We start from the raw sequence: 20754 nt of genomic DNA, 5'->3' as shown, positions 1-20754 counted from the left end.
ATGTACGACCATTTTAGGTATATGGATTCTTTGGGAGAGGTAACCTCAAAAGCATGAAGCTAGTATGCCCCAAAGGCTCAGAAACAAAAAGGCAAATTAAAAGAACCCAAATGTATTTTTCTTTTAATTTCATGACTTTTGGGAGTAAATCTCATGATTTTTTAACATTTCTTGTGGTCAATCTATCTCAGGGATGTATACCTATATTTAGTAAAATTGTACAGTAGGAGATTGCCTTTCAGAAGGATTTCATTCAAAACACTAGTGGTCCTTTGGGCCAGATTTTTAAAGGTATTTAGGCAACTAGTGGGATTTTAAAAAAGCATTTAGGTGCTTTCATCCTTAAAAAATCTGACCTGTGGTGAATATTTAGGAACCAAGTTCTACACACAAGTGTGAAAGTACTAGGGTGCTGGATAGAGTGGCAAAAAACAAACAAAAAAACTTGACAAAGGCAATGCCCATGGGTGAATCAAAGGAAACAAGAAGTTTTGCCACCAAACCAGGAAGTCAGCCAGCCTTTAAGGTCACATGATCCTCAATAAGAAACTTTCAGAAGGGTAGTGTGTTAGTCTGTATACAGCAAAAACAAGCTGAGTTCTGTAGCACTTTAAAGACTAACAAATTTTAGTTCAGCAGGCATAAGCTTTCCTGAGACTCAGCTCACTTCCTCAGATGCAGTTGGTAGAAACTTGTGTATTTTAAAAAAAAGAAAAACCAAAAATGTAGAATAAAACCGGCCTGTTGCAGTGCACACAGGGGCGGGGACACAGGCAGCTGTGCAGTAGCTGAAGCTATTACCAACTATTAATATTCCCAGTGATTATTTGCTGTTAAAGTATCGGTGAACTGGCGCAGTGACCCCCCCTCTGCACCAGGGGAAGGAAGGGAAACGCTGCAGTGCTCCGAGTAATCGAAGTTACGCTGACAGAAGTGAATAACTGCAGGGAGTGACAGCGAAACCCCGCTCCCAGGGGAAGGCTGGCGGTGGGGCAGTCAGTGGGGTGCAGGCAGAGCAGCAGCCCAGACAAAGCGGGACCTGTCTGTCAGCGCTCGCAGGGACCCCAGTTCTCAACCGCGGCTCCGCCCTGGTTGCCCCCGGGCCCCTCTCCTGCCCCCCAGCGGTTTGACCCTCCCGCGCTGTCAGTCCCCTTCCTCCGCCCCGACTCCGCCCAGCCCGGCGAGCAGCAGCTGTCAGCAGCAGGGCGGGGAGCCGGGAAGGACTCAGGGAGCGGCGCGGACTGTCTCTGTCCCAAGCGCGGGCAGCGGCTTCCAACCAGCGGGCGGCGCCGAGCCTGCCCGGTGCCAGCCGGTTCCGCCGGGCTGGGGACGGTGACGGGGCTCTGAGTCCGGGTCCGGGTCCATCCCGCCCCGCCCGGCCGAGGGGCGCTCCGCTCCGCTGAGCCCCAGGGAGCTGCCGCCCGCAGCCCAGCTTTGCACCGTCACCGGCGCGTGGCCGCGGCTCCCCGCCTGGCTGCTCCGCAGGGAAGTTTGCCCAGCTCTTGCACCGCCGCTGGGCTGGGACTGGCCCGGGAGCACGCGCCCCTCGCACCCTCCCGCAGCGCCCCGGGTTGCCAGCGCCCGCCAGGGCGAGAGGCGCGCGAGCCCCCCCTCCCCACCCCCGGCTGTCCCATGCAGCGCGGGGCAGCGGGCGGGCGCCATGGAGCACAGCGGGGGCGCGGCGGAGCCGCGGCAGCAGCAGCAGCCGGCCCTGGGCGAGGACTCGGAGCAGCCCGGAGCCGAGGCGGCGGCGGCCGGGGCAGGAGGGGAAGGTAGCTCGGCCGCCCCGCGGCAGCGCTCCCTGCGGGCTGTGTATGTGCAGAACGACAGCCCGAAAGCCGGCGTCGGGACGCGGAGCCCGGAGGCCGGGGCGCTGCAGTGCCTGGTGCGAGCCTGCGAGGCCCAGGGAGCCCAGCTCACCACGGTCAACTTCGGGGAGCTGGACTACGGGGAGACGGCGGTGCTGGACGCCTTCTACGACGCAGGTGAGCGGAGAGGGGCGGCCGGCTGCCGGTCCCACCCCCGGTGCCGAGCTCTGAGTGGGAAGGAACTGGTGTGGTGGGGTCAGGCAAGGGGTGGCTGGCGGCTGCTGCACGGGACCGGGAGAGCCGGGCTCCAGCTGCTGGCTGTGCTGGGGCGACGCCGGGCAGAGGCGGGGCTAGCGCTCATTGGGAATATTGTAGACACACTCCCCCCACTAACTGCGTTATTTCCACAAACCAAAATACAGCCCGACCCAGCACGTACTCAGACACGTGTTAGAAACACCTGGCATAAGATGCATGGTATTTTGGGGTGGGGGATGGCGGTGGGAATCAATAGGTCCAGCAATGGCTATTAGGCAAGATGGGCAGGGATGCAGCCCCTTGCTGCCTCGGTGTCCCTAGCCTCCCACTGCCAGAAACTGGGAATGGACAATGGAGGGTTGGTGACAGGGGAAGCCTCTTCTGTTCATTTCCTCTGAAGCACCTGGCATCGGCCGCTATCCGAAGACTGGATACTGGGCTACATGGACCATTGGTCTGACCCAGTATGGCTGTTCTTAATCAGATTTCCTCCACCCCCTTGACCTGCTTGGGGTCTTAAGCAATTGCTTAGTTTGCTTATGCCTAGCACAGACCCTAGGTCTGGATTTTGTCCACCTCGCCTCTGATGTTGGAGATTGGGATGTTTGGCTCCAGGGTTTTGATTCAGACTCCTCTCTGCCCAGTCTTCATCTTTCTGGGAACCATACGGGCAGTATAAAATGGTGATCACCTTGCATTCCTTTAAATGAATCATAGAATCGTAGAAGGTTAGAGGAGGTCATCTAGTTCAACCTCCTGCTCAAAGCAGGACCAACCCCAACTAAATCATCCCAGCCAGGGCTTTGTCAAGCTGGGCCTTAAAAACCTCTAAGATGGAGACCCCACTACCTCCCTAGGTAACCCATTCCAGTGCTTCACCACCCTCCTAATGAAAACATTTTTCCCAATATCCAACCTACGCCTCCCCCCACTGCAACTTGAGACCATTGCTCCTTGTTCTGTCATCTGTCACCACTAAGAACTGCCTCGCTCCATCCTCCCTGGAACCCCCCTTTAGGTAGTTGAAGGCCACTATCAAATTTTCCCCCAGTTTTCTCTTCTAGACTAAATAAGCTTGGTTTCCACATAAGTCATGTACTCCAGCCCCCTAATCATTTTTGTTGCCCTCCGCTGGACTCTCTCCAATTTGTCCGCATCCTTTCTGTAATGGGGGCCTAAAACTGGACACAGTACTCCAAATGTGGCCTCACTAATGCTGAATAGAGGGGAATAATCACTTCCCTCAGTCTGCTGGCAATGCTCCTACTAATGCAGCCCAATATGCTGTTAGCCTTCTTGGCAATAAGGGCACACTGTTGACTCATATCCAGCTTCTTGTCCACTGTAACCCCCAGGTCCTTTTCTGCAGAACTGCTGCTTCGCCAGTCCCCAGTCTGTAGCAGTGCATGGGATTCTCCAGTCCGAAGTGGAGAACTCTGCACGTGACCTTGTTGAACCTCATCAGATTTCTTTTGGCCCAGTTCTCCAATTTGTCTAGGTCACACAGTGTCCTATCCCTACCCTCCAGCGTATCTACCACTCCCTCTAGGATTTGGGAATGGGACATAAAACCTCTTGTCTTTAAGTCATCTAAGGGAGTTAGGCATCTGAGCTTCATTGAAATTCAGGGGATTTGGGCATCTAACTCCCTTTCTTTAGGCTCTTTTTTAAACCCTAGTCGTATTGTCTTAAAATATTAAATACAATAATCTGATTTAGCCTTCTTCAGTTTCTAGGACCATCAGTCTAACTCAAAGAAACTGAATTTTACTTTAAAAACAAAAAGTTTTAAAAATGCTGTATTGAAAAGCCTGTTGTCACTCTGGAAACAGTCTCCCAGAGTGCCTTCTTTCTCTCGAGGTGGGGCAGTGCTTAATTTGTAATTAAAGAGGTGCTGGGGTCAAGCACTTTTTTTTTACATTCATAACTGATACAGCAAGCCCGGAGGTGCCGGGGCTATGAACTGCCAAGCCTTGAGGTGCCAGGTCTCAGCCCCGGCAAGCCTTGGTACAAATTAAGCACTGAAGTGGGATGAAAGCAAGAAAGACTGGACATTAGAGGAGCACAAGTGGATTTGCATTTTCAAGAGCACACTTGGCAGTTGTTGAATTCATGAATCCAGGACCATGATTTAGAAACAATTCTTGTAGAGTTATTTTATTTAATATATTGCTTTAAATGTACCTTTCATTTTCTTTTGCTTTACATCTTCCACTTCTGAGAGCCCCAATCCTTCTGGTTCCAATCGAATGCTGCAGATACTCCAGTTGGAAGTAGTCAGTTCTACTGTTCTTTATCAGGGCAGATTCATGGCATCCTATTTCATTAATGGTCTGAATTCAGTGGGCCACCATGTCAGTGGGGTGCGAGTAGGCCTGTACCACCTCCATTTTTCTAGCCTGATTTAAATTCTAATAACTGTTGTGTTTTCCTCAATTCATATATACCCACTCAGTTTATTTTTGTTATCTTTGTTTTCATGACAGTATGCCTCAGGAGTTGAAGAATTGCAAACTGATACTGTATCTCCTATCTCATATTTTTTATTCTAAATAAAAGATGTAGTGATGTGTATGAACTATCAAATATTAGTTTTCAAAATAACATGTAGAAAAAGCAATGATGCACAAAGAGAAGGTAGAGAATTTTCTGAAAGGTGCGGAGGGGGGGGGGGGGGAATTTTCCTTGGGTGTTGGAAGGACCTCTTACATTATGGTGTAGAGCAGCATGGTCCTCTCAAATGCTGAGCCATATGAAAGAGTAATCCTCAGGTCACAGGGCAATAGGGCCAGTTACAACATTTGGAAAGATTTCTCTTGATTATTTGTAATTTCCAAATCTAGTTTAAAATATATTGATTATGAAATGTACAAAACATGAAACAGCTTCCTAATTCTGCCCATTTTATCTTTTCCCCTCCTTCCTTTTTTCTTTTTTCACCCTTTTGAGAGTTACAGTTCAACCTTCACACTGCCCTAACTACAAAATAAAGACATATTTTAGAAATATTTACTCCATATCCTCTGTTAAAGGGTGTGTGTGCAGAGAATCTGTAATCATGTCTATTGTCTGTATGTCATGTCATTCTGTTCTGTCTGTTATCTTATTAATAAATGTTAGAAACCAAAATTAATGGCTCTAGTCTGTCCAGGCTAGCCATCAGCTTGAAAGTTCTCAGCTTTCAGTTTTTGTTTTAGTTCTAGTTTCTGTTTCTCAGCAAACTAAAGTCACATGTGCAAAGAAAGACACAAGCTGGATAGGATTGTTGTTGTTCTGTGCTTATGTGGTGATGGAGCTGGGCCAAGCAAGGCAGAGGAGTTAGTTAAGACACTGTCTTAAAGACAGAGAGACAAAGGACGGAGGCAGAGTAGAAAGGAACAGTGGATTGGAAGGAAAAAGGGAAGACATTATTCAATATACACACAACTTGCTATATTCCCCCACACTTTTGCCACAGAAAAACTGTCATGACTTCTGGGTGTAAGAGAGACCGTATCTGGGAATATTTTGAAGAAATTTCTTCCCTGTGTAAAAAGAAAACATGTCAAGTGTAAGCGGTGCAAGAAGGAGATGCAGGGCCTAGTTGCAAGAATGAAACATCATAATGAAAACTGCTTATTGGGAGAAAATGATATGGATGAAGATGTGGATATGTCTGAAGAACAATTTTGATCAACTGGTTAGTAATTTAAATAATTCACTTTGCAATGCATCATTCTTCAAGACTCTCTCTCTGTCTTTTAGTATAAGTGTGATTTAACAAGTAAATTCCCAAGCTGTTTGCTATGTTGGATGTTGCTAGAAAAAAAAAAAGTTTAGCTTAGCTAATCCTTATGCCTTGTTGAATTAGTTAACTAGGTTTAGAATCTATCATCCAAGTGTATGGTACAGAAAGCTGCAGTAGGAGAAATCTAGAGTTGCCACTTGCCACTGGGTGTCATTTTCTTATTTTATATTACAAAATACATGCCCCTTATTTTGGAACATCATGGCCACAGAGCATAATGGTGATACCATAAGTCTATTCCCTATTTTACTTCAGTATAACTCAGCTTTCCCAAGGGAACCCCATCCTATACTTGTTTTCTCAAAAAACAGAAGTGCCAGTGAGTTCTATGGGGCTTACTCCAAAATTAAGTGCAGTCAGTCTTAGCTTTTTTGGTAATTTGGATTTGGCTCTGCATCCTTACTGAAAAAAATGTAAATGATTAACTGAATAATAGAGTGAGAAGAATGACTATTCAAAATCATTTTGAATTTTGTTTCCGGATCCCATTTTAGCATAAGGGACTTTGAATGTGACTGTCTATCTGCAACAACTTCAGAGTCATCCGTTGGTACTTTTAGCAGCAGTGCTACAACTAAACATATGTCAGACAACAAAGCATCAGTATCAAGCAAAAGATTTCAATCATCCAGTAAAACCACCACCGTGGGTGGGTTTGTAGTAAGGACCAGCAAATACTAACAAGACACCATAGGTGAAAAAATTGCTCGGTTCATTTATGCCACAAATTCTCCTTTTCGCATTGTTAACAATTAACACATCATTGACATGATTGAGTCCTTAGGACCAGGCTACACTCCATCTGGTAGAGCAGACATTGGTGGAAGGTTGCTAGATACAGTGTATGAGAAGGAACTAGAACAGTGTGCAAGGATTACTGAGGGGAAGTTTGCCAGTTTAAGACTTGAGGGGTGGAGCAAGGTACACAATGATCCAGTAATATGTGCCTGTGTGACAGCAGAAGATGGGGTTGCATATCTTTCAGAAACAATAGATACATCGGGAAATGCCCTCACAACAGAATGTTTGAAAGAACTGGCAATGACAGCTGTAATAAACTGTGAACAGAAATTCAACTGTCGTGTGCAGTTTTGTCACAGACAATGCTGCAAACGTGGCAAAGATGAGAAGATACTTAGAAGTAGAAATGGAAGGATGCTCCTTTATAACATATGGCTGCAGTGCCCATTTAATGCCTCTTTTAGCCAAAGACTTAAGTATGTCTTCTCCAGGAATAAAAGAAAATGTTGTTGAAGTCGTAAAATACTTCCATAACAACCATTTTGCTCCAGCTTCACTGAAGAGAGCAGGAGGATCCAAACTAATTCTCCCTCAAGATGTTTGATGGAATTCTGTGGGTGAATGTTTTGAACAATTTACTAAGATCTGGCTTATTCTCATAAAGCTTTGTGAAGAAAACCGTGATAAAATAGATGGAAGTATCTCATCCAAAGTATCTAACATTGTATTAAAGAGGAATGGAGAGGATATGCTCAGTATACTGAAGCCTATATCCGTAGCCTTAAACAAACTTCAGAGAAATTGTTGCTGATGCTGTCGAAATTTGGAAGGTACTTCAAGAGATATTGAAGAAAGAAATACCTCACCAGAAAGTTAAACTGCAGGCAATAAAGAATCGAATGGATCAAGCACTAACTCCACCTCATTTTCTTGCGAACATTCTCAACCTCAGATATAAAAGGTAGATGCCTAACTTCTGAAGAAGATGATGCTGCTATGGCATGAGCATCTCAAAATCACTCTTCAATTATGCCAGTCATAATAAATTTCAGGGCTTGAGCAAAACCATTTAAACAGTATGTGTTTACTGATGATGTTTTGAACAAAGTCACTCCCCTGAATTGGTGGAAATCATTAGCAGGGCACCTTGAAATGGAGTTTCTTCAATTGCTAAGCCAACTTTTCACAGCAGTAGCTTCCTCTGCAGGCACAGAGAGAATATTTTCATTGTTTGGTATTATTCACTCAAAGCTAAGAAATTGACTGGGAGTTGAACAAGCAGGAAAACTCATATTTCTGTTTGTCTATGAATAAAAATGGCAGTGGGAGTGGGGAAGATGAGAGCTAGTTGTAGAAGTTTTAAGGACAGCGTAAATTTAGTGTTGTGATGACTTCTCTGTCAGAATTAATAAAATTTGAAAATTAAAAAAAAAAAAAAGTTTGATAGCCATCAGCCGGCAACTCAGGAGACTGCTGCAATTGCAAATGTGACATATTTAAGGTTTAGTGTAATAAAATATAAGTGCTATTCTGTTTGTGATTTAATTCTTACCATTCCTAATGTACTGCTGCTGCATCTGCAGCTTGACACAGGTAATGAGTATTGTAGCCAGGAGGTGTGGCCTCCCTCAGAGATTGACGGCGAGGGAGGGCCAAAACCCCCTCTGGGGGCAGAGCCTGGGAGTACAGCAACACCTGACCGGAAGCAGGGAGGCGGGTCAGGAAGTATAAAAGGCAGGCCTTATCGCTCAGTCAGGGGAAGGCAGCCAAGGGACAAGGATGTCTCTCCCTTGGTGCCAGGGCCTGAACTTGCGCCCGACCGTTACCTGGAGGAGAAGCTGCCAGAGCTGCCCACTGCCAGGGGCCCAGAGGACCTGGAGGAGCTTCCGGAGCTCGGTGAGCTGGAGGAGACCCCAGAATCCTGCGACCTGGAGGAGCTGCCCTCCGCAGACAATTCCAAAGAGTTCCTGGACCTGCCATTGAGCAACGAGGCCGAGTACCTGGAGGAACTGGGGTGCAACTGAAGGGACCAGATACTCTAGGGAGAGGGTGGAAGGAAGTAGCCCAGGGGAGCTGACTACAGTCCAGCTGAGCTTGCGCTTGTCCTAAGGCAGCATGTTTCGGCTGGAGCCCCACTGACCCAGTGATGGGACACCCCATCACTGCCAGGGCCCTGGGCTGGGACGCAGTGGAGATGGGTGGGCCTGCGTCCCCTCTCCCCCTCTCCCTTCCTACTCTGACCTAGGGGTACTTGCCTGCTGAGGGCCAGAGCCTGTTCCCCGCTGTCTGCCCCGCCCTGCCTAAGGGCCAAGGCTTTGGGACTGCTTGCTCGCCCCTCGGTAGGCTAGAGACTGTTTTCCCCCCATTGCCTGCCCACCCTGTCTGAGGGCTGGGCCTTGGACTATTGCCTTGCCCTGCTGAGGGTGGAAGGCTGTTTCAAGAGCTGGGCCACAGAATATTGCCCTCCTCTATGGAGGGTTAGACACTGTTCCCATTATTACACCTGCCCTGCCTAAGTTTGTGGACTCCCCACAGGGGGCAGGCGCCGGGAGGTGTGGCTTCCCTCGGAGATTGACAGCGAGGGAGAGCCACTGGTCCCGTCCCCAACAGGGAACCCTTTACACGAAATCAAGTTATCTAAAAAATTACACAAAGTATACCCTCCTAGATGTTGTAAAATGTTGTATTGAGTTGTAAATTAACATGGTTTAGTGATCAGATTTGCACCATTGTTTAAGAAATATATGAAGAAGCATCAGTGGGAAACTTGATTTAAATCAATGATTTTCTTTTGGTTTAAATCAATGATTTAAATTACCTTGATTTAAATCAATCCACCCTGCTTTGCAGTGATTTCCATTCTGAGGTACGTGCTGAGAACATACCTAGTGGGTCTGATTTTATTCAAAGCCAGAAGGATGATGTAGTGTTCCGTTGGCTCTGTAGATGACTGGCGAGGGTGAATGGGTACTGGTTGACCCTGTCCAGGATTTACAGTACACCCAGGTTGAGTTTGAGTGGGACATCCTAGTAAGGGTTGTCTGGGATACCCAGAGGGGAGCATGCTGAACTCAGCTCCTTGTTCACAAACTGTACCAGAGATAGGTACTGAATCTAGTCCATGATGAGCCGATGTGAGGCCATTTAGGAGTAGAGAAGTCTCAAAGAGGGTGCTAGCCTAATTCTTTTGGCCAGGAATCTACCAAGAGTTAAAGGACTATTGCATTTCCTGCCTTGAGTGTCAGTTGGTAGTACTTAGGCCTGCCCATAAGACTCATTGTGGTCCTTCTCTTGCTGGTAGGTGCTCCAAGGATTGAGGGGTGGACCTAGTGGAACCCCTAGAGACAAGGTTGAGTAGTTGCCAGTTTATTCTAGCATTCGTGGGTTATGACACTTGATATCTGGAAGCTGTGCCATTTTCCTTGGCATCAGCACTGGTGATAGTTAATGAATTATTTAGCATATTTTCCTGATTAGGAATCCTGATGGTGATTTTAACAGATTGGAGCACTGCATTCGTGGCCCCACTAATCCAGGCGGTATAGTCCGTCCTTAATTCATGATAGGTAAGAACGTGTGTATAACCAACAGATAGATTAGCTAATAGAGCACTTTAACAGACACCAAAGGGAACACTGCAAAAAACTGTGACTACCAAATTCTGAAATTGGGTTAGGATGCTACCATACTTATTGTTTACAGTCTAAGAGATCCAACAGTCCTCCCTGGATTTCTTGCCATTTGAGTTACTATAAGAGAGACAGCCCTGGAATATTTTGGACCTCTTATAAGAGGCCGGGCATGAGCAAGGCATCACAACCCATAATATGAACTAGTATTCCTGTTATTTACAGGAACAACTAGATTCAGCTCCAGTTATGGGTAATAGAGTCCTATCGAAAGTGGTGCAGCCTGACTTTGCTGGTCCCAAAACTGGATAAGAGTTTCTGGTTCTGTACTGCTTTTAGAAAGAAGAATGTGGTGTTGAATTCGATGCATTTTCCATGGTTTGGGTAGGTGAGATGTTGGATATGTTAGGAAAGGCTGTATATAGAACCACCTTGGACCTCACCAAAGGATATTGGCAGAAACCCTTGGCCTCAGAGTCCTGGGATATAACAGCATTTGCCACTTAATTTGGACTGTACCAAGATTGGGACCTTCCATTTGGTCTCCATGTGCCCCTGGACACATTTCAGCAATTGAGGTAAAAGCATCTTATCCATCGCCAAGCACATGCTGCAGCCTATCTTCACAGCCTGAAATGGACTCTGGTGTGGCACTGGTTCTTTCCTGAGCTGGTGAGATTATCATTGCTCTTGTTACTAATGCTGGGTTGGTTTTTCTATTTCAATAGGACCTCATTTTCCTCCCTTACTCTCTTTTCTTCTCCACCTGTCCCAACAGCTTGAGATTTTAATTTTTAAATCTAAATGTCTTGTCACCAAAATTACTTTATGTACTAATGTCATATATCTTATATCAGAAGCGTGAGTCAAGTTAAAAAAAATAACCAAAAAACCTGGTATGATGCATCTCCCATATATTGTCATGTATATATCTTGGTCTCTTTCACACATCCATTTTAATGAGGAGTTGTAAATGTGCTTTATTCTAATGAGATCAGGTGGCATCAGATTTACAGGGTGCAGAATTTTCTAATAAATAGGCATATGTTTCCACTAGATCAAATGAATATGTATGTTTACTCGGCAGCCATTGGAGCAGGTAATCTTGCCACTTTCCATCTGTGAAAAATGACTAAAGCAAATATCTAGTTTTCATGTACTAACCCTGTGTATCTCCAGTGTGCAACCTGCAAGATATTATTTGCAGCTTAACTCATACATGTCCCATGTAATATCTTCTCTAATATCAAATGTAGGAGGAGAGGAACAGGATTTGGACCTGAGTGTAATTAAACAGAAGTAAGATTATGTGGAATTAATTAACTTTCAGTGAGCCTTTGTGTAGATCTAAGGATCCACAACATGGACCATCTGCCAGGATCAAAGAGTTAATCACTAAGTTCTGAAGATGGTGGAAGCAGATAAAAGTGTACCTTGATTTCATTATGGAGAAAGACTCCAGTATCCTACTACTACTTTCTTACTTCCCATCACTCCTTGAGTTATCTCAGCACTCTGTTCCTTTCCCTGTTGCCATTTCCCAGTCAAGATGGATGCTTATTGTTTAATGAGCCCTTATCCAAGTTGTTAGATCAAGGCTCTGGTTCTGGATAGGTTTTGTGCCAGTCAGTGGTGTATTTGTGGTAAGTAAATTTAATCTAAAATATATCTTGTTTTAAAAACTGGAATAAATATTTCATTTAATTAAACTTCAATTTTACTGTAGAACTTTGAAATAAAAACCAGGCCATCAGCTTATGTTAAGCCCGAAAATGAATGGGATAGAATTAATGGGCAGAAAAATCCCTAAAATGGACCTTTAAAAGTAAAATTCATAACAGATAAGAGTCAGAAAATAACACTAGAATTACTTTAAATATCATATTAATTTAATATTTTGAAAATAATTTGTATGCGTGTATGCAGAGCAGTATATATAGCCTTGAAACAGGATAGCTCCATTGAAGTGAACCAGCTGAGGATCTAGCCTATAATATTTATAGATTGAAGGAACAAAATCTTTGTGTTTTTGAATGTGAATGTGTACATCTACAAAATATTAAAATGAAAAATATTTTGAAGATTTCTTTATCAGAGTACATTTTCAAGATGTCTTCCTTTGAGGAAAGAGGCAATGAGTTCAAACTGCAGCATAGCAGATTTAGATTAAATCTCAGGAAAAACTTCCTGACTAAGAACAGTAGGACAATGGAACAGACTTCCTAGGGAGGTTGTGGAAGCTCCCTCACTGGAGGTTTTCAAAAGGAGGCTGGATAGCCTTCTGTCTTTGATGGTTTAGACCTAACAAATCCTACATCTTGGTAGGGGGTTAGACTAGATGACTCTTGCAGTGCCTTCTAACCCTATGGTTCTAGATATGTGACTAAAGGGTTGTAAATGTTTCTGAATGTGCATTCGATGACATAAGCGTGGCTGCTAAGTTAAGCCTGGAGAGGATTGGAAAGCATTACTGGGATACCAAAGAATACTTCTAACAACAATCCATTTTAGAGGAAAGACCTGATTCTACCCTCAGATCATTGCCATGAAACCCTGAAAAATGGAGTATGTCTCCATTAGAAGGGCTGTCAGCAACCTCTGGTCAGCCTGATGCATGTGGGCAAAAAAGAAATCAATTCCTGTCCCAGATGGAGTGCTGGGCAGCATCCTGCCTCCCCACCTCTGCCAGGGAAATGAAACCCATAGGAGGTCTACCCATGGATCTGGGGGAGCAGAATGTGATGTACATGAAACTATTGCTAATATTGTATGGAGTATTGATGTAACATGTCAATCCCAGGATATTAGAGAGACAAGGTGGGCCAGGTAATATCTTTTATTAGACCCACTTCTGTTGGTGGGAGAGACAAGCTTTCGAGCTGAAGAAGAGGAACTCGAAAGCTTGTCTCACCAACAGAAGGAGGTCCAATAAAAGGTATTACCTCACCCATCTTGTCTCTGTATCTCTAATATTGTTGAGACTGAATGGAGGATTATGTGGGTAAATATTCCCGACCCACACTTCTCTCTGCTACTGTTTGGATGAAGAAATTGGATCATACCATCACTTATTTTTCTCTTGTGTAAGCACTTGGGCTACATCCACTCATAAATATCTTTGGTCAAAGTGTCAAATTCTAGACCCAGACGCTCAGATTCATGGTCTACACTATAATATAAGATCCACCAGGAATGTGTGTTAACACAGGCATTGTCTGCTTAGATGCAGAGAGATATTTGTTCTTCAGAGATTTCAGATTAGCATTTCAAAGGGGCAGAAATGCAGATCATGTTCCTGTCTGAAAATTTTGTGGCCTGTTACAGTTGCAAGTACAGTAACATTTCTGCAGCTGAAAGAGGTTAGAGGAAAACAGTTTATTTTTAAAAAATGGTTTATTTACTTTGTAGAGTTGATGGAATACTTGATTTTATTTTTTCCCTTCCCTTTTTATAAACCAGAGGAACAGGAGAACAAATGTGGGTATGTGCCTAAGACTCAGGGTGTCAAACTCATGCTTTGCAGAAGGCCAAATCCCATTTTTCAATTATGGTCTGTGGCTCAGCGACTAAGGCTGTGTCTACACTACCACTGACATTGGTATAACTTACATCACTATGGGGTATGAAAAAAACACATAAAGGGTGTGGATAGTGCTATGTCGGCAGGAGAGCCAAAACCATCTCTGACAGGTGTATGTCCCACCTGTTCTTGAGAACCTTCCTTGGAATTCTATTTCAGAGTTTAACTATCTTTATAGTTAGAAATTTTTTCCTAATATTTAACCTAAATCTCCCTTGCTGCAGATTAAGTCCAGTACTTCTTGTCCTACTTTCCGTGGACATGGACAACAATTGATCCTCTTTATAAGAGCTTTTGACATATTTGAAGTCTGTAATCAGAACATAAACAAATATATCAAATGGCCGGGTAACTGACACCTCTGCATTTGATTTAAGTAACATTGACGAGCCCTTAGGACTCCATGTTTCTAATTAGAATTGTAACCTTGCATATGTAAGACTTGAACTCAAGTCCTACTAAAGAAAGTGCATTATATGATCTTTATTCTTTTATCCCATTCTTTGTGAAATTAATAGGCACATTAGAAGACCAGTTATACCCTGGGCTGTCTTTGGTTTGAAGATCAGCTATTGTGGCCTCTTGACATCAGTGGGCTGGGATGCATTAGCTTGATTATATTTTTTCTTCCATCAAGTAAGCATTATATATGTGTGTGTGCACTTGTTCTGAAGCACATCATAGAAGAAGAGATTGTGCTAGTTATGGATGATTTACTTAATTTATGCCTCTTTATTTCATGCGGAATGTAGGGCCATTACCACAGCCTTTCATCTTTCGCTACAGTCTTAGCTTTTTCCCATGTCATTTTGTAGCTTTCAGTTCTGCTTCTGTGGTGCATTTCCAACTTATTCTGGGTCTATGCATTCACCTCTTGCACTGAGGATTCCAGGCCAATACCTGTCTTGTTCTTTTCTTTCTCCATGGTTGTCCTAGTCATCTTCATTCCGTAATTTCCTGTCCTATCTGTTTGTTGTCCATCAAAGATCTCCATTTGTGACTTTTTTTTTCTTCTAGCCATCTGGTGTTAAGGATTTCTCTAAGACCACAGTTTATAAAAACTTGGAGTGTAGATAGTATGGTCTTGATAAGTCTTCAGGTTTCAGTGCCATATAGTAAGGCAGCCTTTACAATGGTGTTAAGTATTTTATGTTTAGTTTGAAGGGCAAGGTTTCTGTTTCTCCAGATCAGCTTTTGAGTTGCAAAGGCATATCTAGCTTTTGCTATTCTGGGTGTCATGTCTTTGTCAGTTCCACATGTTTTTCTTATGATGCTGCCAAAATATGTGAAGTGTCAGGTCTCTTCTATGTCAGTCCCAGAAAGCATTATTGGTGTTTCTTCTTTTGTTGATTCTCATGGTTTTAGTTTTGTCTGTGTAGGTTTTCAGCCCCACTAACAGTGCACAGGTGTGTTGTTTTAACTTGCATAGCTCTGTGGCTGTGCGACTTCAGGTTGATGTCATCTGCAAAGTTGAGGTCTTCTACCTTCCCTGTGAAAGTTCATTGTTATACCTCTTGGTTGTTACTGATAGGCTGGTGTGGCAAAGTTGCTGCCCCAGCACACCCTTTTGTGGCTGGCTGTGGTGATGCAGCACCTTCTACCTCAGTTTCCACAAAGTTCTTTTGGCCTACTCTGGCCATCGGAGTATGTTGGCCCTCCAGCCACATTCCTTTTGTAGAGTCCTACCTCTTCCAAAGCTGCAGAGTCCTTTACCAAAGTTCAAAAGATAGACATATCAAACCTCCAGCCCAGCTGGACTCAGCCAGCTTGTTGCAGGTATGCCTCTGCTGCTCCATACTGACCTCCTGTCTAGCCACAGGCTTCCTGTGCCTCAATTAACCCTAGGATCCGGGGGCTGGCACACTCCTCCTCTCACTTAGGCAGGCTACAGCTCCTCAGGGCCCGTGCCTTGACTCAGACTCCCAGGTTACCCCTGGAGTCACTTGTCTGCTCTGCTTCTCAGCCTTCTTTCAGGTTGCTTCACAGAGAGAGAGACCTCGCTACATCTTTTCCTCTGGATCTCCTCCTTTCATCTGGGCTCATGCAACTCTTTATGGCAACAAGCCTTACTGTGCCCCAGCTGTGCTTTATTTCTAATTGGGCCTGGCCAACGCTCCAGTGCAAACAGGCAGGTTAATTGGCCTCTCTGGCCTGTATTCATCCTTTCCTGCCCATATGAACCCTTTCTCAGTATGTGGAGGTGAACACTTCATCAGAGTGAGACACACAATTTTGACTGTCTGCATTATGCTTGTCTGATCAGTGAATTAAAGAGAGCACTTCACTTATGCTTTTAGGTCCTTTACTTTTGCAGATACATACTTTACATTATATTTTGTAGATTATTTTGAATATTCCTGTTTGAGATATAATAGTTCGACCATAAGACCTTGAAAATCCAACTTCACGTTCTGTTTTATTGCATTTCAATTTTCAGGGGTGTCAGATGGAGCTCTTAGAGGTAAACTGCCAAAAATGTCTGTGGCCAGTGTCTGATGATGATACAAGATAATTTTAGTGTCGTCAACTTTCATAATTTTAACATTTCTCAGTATTTGGTGTTTTTCTTAAAGCCCCAGCTTCTGGAGTCATGTGACTTGCCCTCAGAGTTGTAAAGAAAAGCTTGAAAAATTGATCAAAGTCTACCCTAAATGCTCAGAAACCAGAAAACTAATTAAAAGAGCCCAAAAGTGTATTATTTATTTATTTTTTAAAAAAATCTCATGGGTTTTAAGCTAATGTCATGATTTTTGAATGCTTGAGGTTGGCAATACTTGGATTGCAGTCCGTAGAACAGTTTTGCCAATTCATCAGAAATATGGAGGAGGGGGAGAAACATTTATCCAACTGCAAAATGGGGATAATAGCAGGGCATGGAACTAGTTTCTATAGTTTTCTTGTATTCGGTATAATTTTGTAACAGATGGGAAAGGAGTTTCAATTTAACCTATTTAAAGAAGAATCTCCCCCCACCCCCCTCATTTTGTGGACTCAGGTTGTAGAAAAGTTGACCCTGTCATCTCAGTCAAAAACAATATCAATTGAAAATGCAACTAAAGCAGAGGGTTACCATTGCTTTTGAGTGCTCATGTAATGGGTATTCAAAACCTCAAAAGGCTGGAAAGGTTCTTAACCACTCCAAGTATGGTTTTATGCATGGAAAGTGCAGCACAAAATGTTCCAGTGTAAAATAGTGCTTTTGTTTGAATCAATTTTAAGCAGTTAAGAAGGAATGACCTTCCACAAAAATTATCTAACCAGTAAACAACATTTTTGTTCAACATCAGAACAGGCAGTGATATCCACATGTTTCCTTTCCAAGGTCATATCTGAGAAACTTGGTGAGCTTCATGTTAATTGCATTTAGAAAAACTTCTTTAAAATTATGTAGTGCTTGAAAATGAAGCCATTATACAGGAAAATCGAAGGGGGGGGGGGGAATACCACTTTTCTTGATGTATCTTTATGAACAAAATCAGAACGCCAACTTCAGAATCTGAGAATAGTAGAACATATACAACATGTGGCATTTTTTCATATGCTCTCATCTGGAGAGTTCCTTGGCATTGCTGCAAGGTCTCCATAAGTTTCCATGACTTTTTTTTCCCTCCCAACACTCTTAAAGTAATTGAAGTCATGCTCACTGAGAATTACTGCAACAGTTCTTTCCTTTGCTGACATTCTTGAATCCCATAAACCCTTCATAAACTAGCCTATATGGTCCAAAACCTTTTGTGAAATGGACAAAGAACATATTGCAGTCACTTCATTCTAAAAGTATATCAACAAATGGTGGATTTGAGGCAATTACTGAAATTCTGATCAACAATAAAGTCAGAGTTTTACAGATATGGTGTATGCTAATGTGTCTGAAATAAGACTCGAGTCCTGTAGCTAAAATGTTTGCACATTTCAAAATTAAAAGATGAAAGAATTTCAAAACTAAATATTGACTTTTCCTCCTCCTACAAAATTGATGAGTTTAAGGATGAAACCATAATAATTAGTTTCATGCCTTGCTTTGTCATGATATAGTTCTACCCATATGATACACTGAAAATGAAAAAACAAAGTGCCTCATAAACAATACCAAATTTGAGTTAAATAAGTATTATTCCTGCTTTTCAAATGGAGAAACTTGTTAAAGAGCTTGTGACACAGTACATTCAACTAAGTTGGCATAATACATACAGCTGTAAGCCTGTGGAACAATTTCAGGCATACCTCTGAAGAAAAGGTATAAATTATAGGTAAAATCTAAGGTTGATTTGAAGCCGTTTTGAACCGTATTCACTAGGATCTGTCTTATTTGTCCCTTATTTTTACATCAAATTATATGAGGGAAGGTTCAGATTCTGTGCAGCAATATATTTCTGTTTCCCTAGTACCTCTGTTAACCAAAGCATGGCTAAGCTCACACAATTATAATTTAGCTGCTGCTAGTGACAGGTATAGCGCTCAAAAGTTTGAGAAATCTTGTTCAGATAATTACCCAATGTTCTACTTCGAGTGATTGCTCATATCCATTCCAATATAGGTGAGTGCACACCACCGTGCATGGGTTCCCGGAACTTTTTTCCCCTTAGCAGACCCCTTAGGGTCGGCTCAGGCGCCCCCTGGACTACCGCGCTCATGCCGCGGTATATGAGGCACCGCCAACCCTACGGCCCCTCAGTTCCTTATTTCCGCCCGTGATGGTTACTGGAACATCTCTTGCTCCTCACAAGTAGCTTCCCCTTGTAGAACTTCGTTATTGTTAGTTTAGTAGTTAAGTGTTAAATAGTGTTAAGTAGTGTTAATAGAATAGTTAGCAGTTGAATAGAAACCCTTAGGGCCTTAGGGCTGGGCCATGCCCGGCTCATCTGGCTTTAAGCCTTGCGCCACTTGCGGCAAGCCTTTTTCAGTTAGTGACCCTCACGATCGCTGCCTCAAGTGCCTGGGAGAGCAGCATCAGAGGGAGAAGTGTAAAATCTGAAAAGCCTTCAAGCCTAGGACTCAGACTTCTGCCTGATGTCCCTCTCTTTCTATCTTGATGGAAGCGGTGCTCTCACGGGCTTCTGAGCCACCACATTCCACCTTGGCACCGAGCATCTCCTCAGTGCAGAGCGCTCCGCCGGCACCGGGGTCCACTCGATGCAGACCATCCCCGGTGCTGAAGAAGAAAAGGCGCCAGCACGCGGAGCGCTCACACTCCCCCGTACCGACTGCGTGGGCGGGGTTGAGTATGGAGGTGCACCAGCCACGGCCCGTAGAGCTTGATCCGAAACCTGCACCTCCGTACAGGGAGCCTCCTCCAGCTCCTGGGCGTGGGGGAGCGCCTCTGCAGGTGCTGTCGACGCTGGAGGCTTGCCAGGCGGCACGAGCCTTGATGGCCATGCCCACGCCTCTGCTCCCCCTCAGCCAAGGGAGAGAGGACTGGTGTCCCGGGGTAAACTCACGCTGCGTCACCCCGGAGGCTGGTCGAGACACCCACCAGGGGAAAAGTCTCCTGCTGGATGGTCACCGAGGGTAGAGCATGGAAGCTCCCCTCGCAGCTCCGAGTCAGACTTGTTGAGCTCATCCTCCCTGCGGCACCGAGATCGGTCCACGGCACCAGAGGCAACGTGCTCGAGGAGGCACCACTCCAAGACGCCTCGTGTAGCTGACGCAACTATCGCTCCTGCACCCCGGCACTGAGCCCTTCGCCAGCGCGGCACCAGAACCAATCTCCGGCATGGAATCTGGCACCAAAAGACCCTGCCACTTCAGTCCGTCACAGATCCCGGTCTTCGCAGTCGGGCTCGGCACCGAGAGGCCACAGATGGCACCGTTTCCGGTCCCCAAAGGGCAAATGGCACCACAAATCGTCGGTGCCGAGACGTCGGACATCGTCGTCCAGTTCTTCGGGGCGCGCATCCTCCCATTGGCACCGTTCGTGGCGGCACCGACGTTCCTTCACCTCTTCGGGGTCGTCTATGGGCTGGTCCCCGGCTAGAAGCAGCAAGAGCCCGAGACAGGCTCGTCGGCACCGTTCCAGTGGCTCGGGTACCCAGAAGGGCAAGGACACCCGATGCCACCAAGAGGCACAGCAGCCGGTACCGATGCCGGCACTGGGTTGGCCTCAAGGACCCTGGCAATGGTCATATTGGGGCCCATGGGGGGCTCATATGGGACAAGGTACGGTGTCAGTCCCACCTTCAACAGCACAGTTGGGCTCCCCCGCGCCACACAAGGAGCTCAAGGGCCATTCCTCAGAGGAGGAATCGGACCCAGAGGAGAGTCCCTCCACAGGGCGCCATCAAGAGGGCGAGCACCCTCAATCCTCCTCCTCCTCCCCAGATGAGGCAGCTTCTCGGGACCGCAGGGCACTGCTGACAGACTTCAGGGCACACCAGGAGCTCCTGAAGCGAGTGGCCGCCAACCTCAACCTGGAGGTCAGGGAGTTTTCGGAGGAGGAGTACCCCCTCTTTGGTGTGCTGGGGTCAGAGGGACCATCAACGGTGGTCCTGCCCGTGCACAACAGGGTCCTCAAGCTTGCCAAGGCCCTGTGGCAAACCCTTGCCTTGGTTGCCTCCACATCTAAGGGTGCCGAAAAGAAGTGCTACCCGGCCCCGGGAACCCTGGTGGTGAATGCGGCCAATCAGAGGGACAGGCAGGGGTACCAAGGTACCACGCCCAAAAACAAAGATAACAAAAAACTAGATTTGTTTGAGAGGAAGGTGTACTCCACTGGGGCCTTGCAGTTCCGCATTGCGAACCACCAAGCCCTCCTAGGGCGCTATAACTTTAACCTCTGGAGCTCCATGCGGCGGTTTGCGGAGAGGTTGCCCCAGGACCAGGCAGCGGACTTACCCTCTTCAAGGACCGTGGCAATCACAGTGGCAGGGGCGGCGCTACAAACCGCCATTGACGCTGCAGACACCGCAAGCAGGGCCATGGCCTCTGCAATTGCTATGAGGCGGTGTTCGTGGC

General features: G+C 45.3%; 1 protein-coding gene across 3 annotated transcripts in view; it reads left to right on the top strand.

Moving 5' to 3' along the window:
• Positions 1–1089: 1089 nt before the first annotated feature.
• Positions 1090–20754, top strand: part of MAP3K15 (mitogen-activated protein kinase kinase kinase 15) — a 169596-nt gene continuing 149931 nt past the window's right edge. Inside the window, exon 1 of one of the 3 annotated variants that reach the window (XM_067544998.1) lies at positions 1090–1985. In XM_067544998.1, the coding sequence (XP_067401099.1) occupies positions 1661–1985 (325 nt within the window). In that variant the 5' untranslated portion in view covers positions 1090–1660. The remainder of the gene's footprint in view (positions 1986–20754) is intronic. The other 2 variants (XM_067544996.1, XM_067544997.1) reach the window with 2 other exon arrangements.

The sequence above is a fragment of the Emydura macquarii genome, unplaced genomic scaffold (genome assembly GCF_026122565.2).
Source record: "Emydura macquarii macquarii isolate MOO-44397 ecotype Brisbane River unplaced genomic scaffold, CSIRO-AGI_Emac_v2 contig_1043, whole genome shotgun sequence".
NCBI lineage: Eukaryota > Metazoa > Chordata > Testudines > Chelidae > Emydura > Emydura macquarii.
This window is presented reverse-complemented; position numbering and strand designations above follow the sequence as displayed.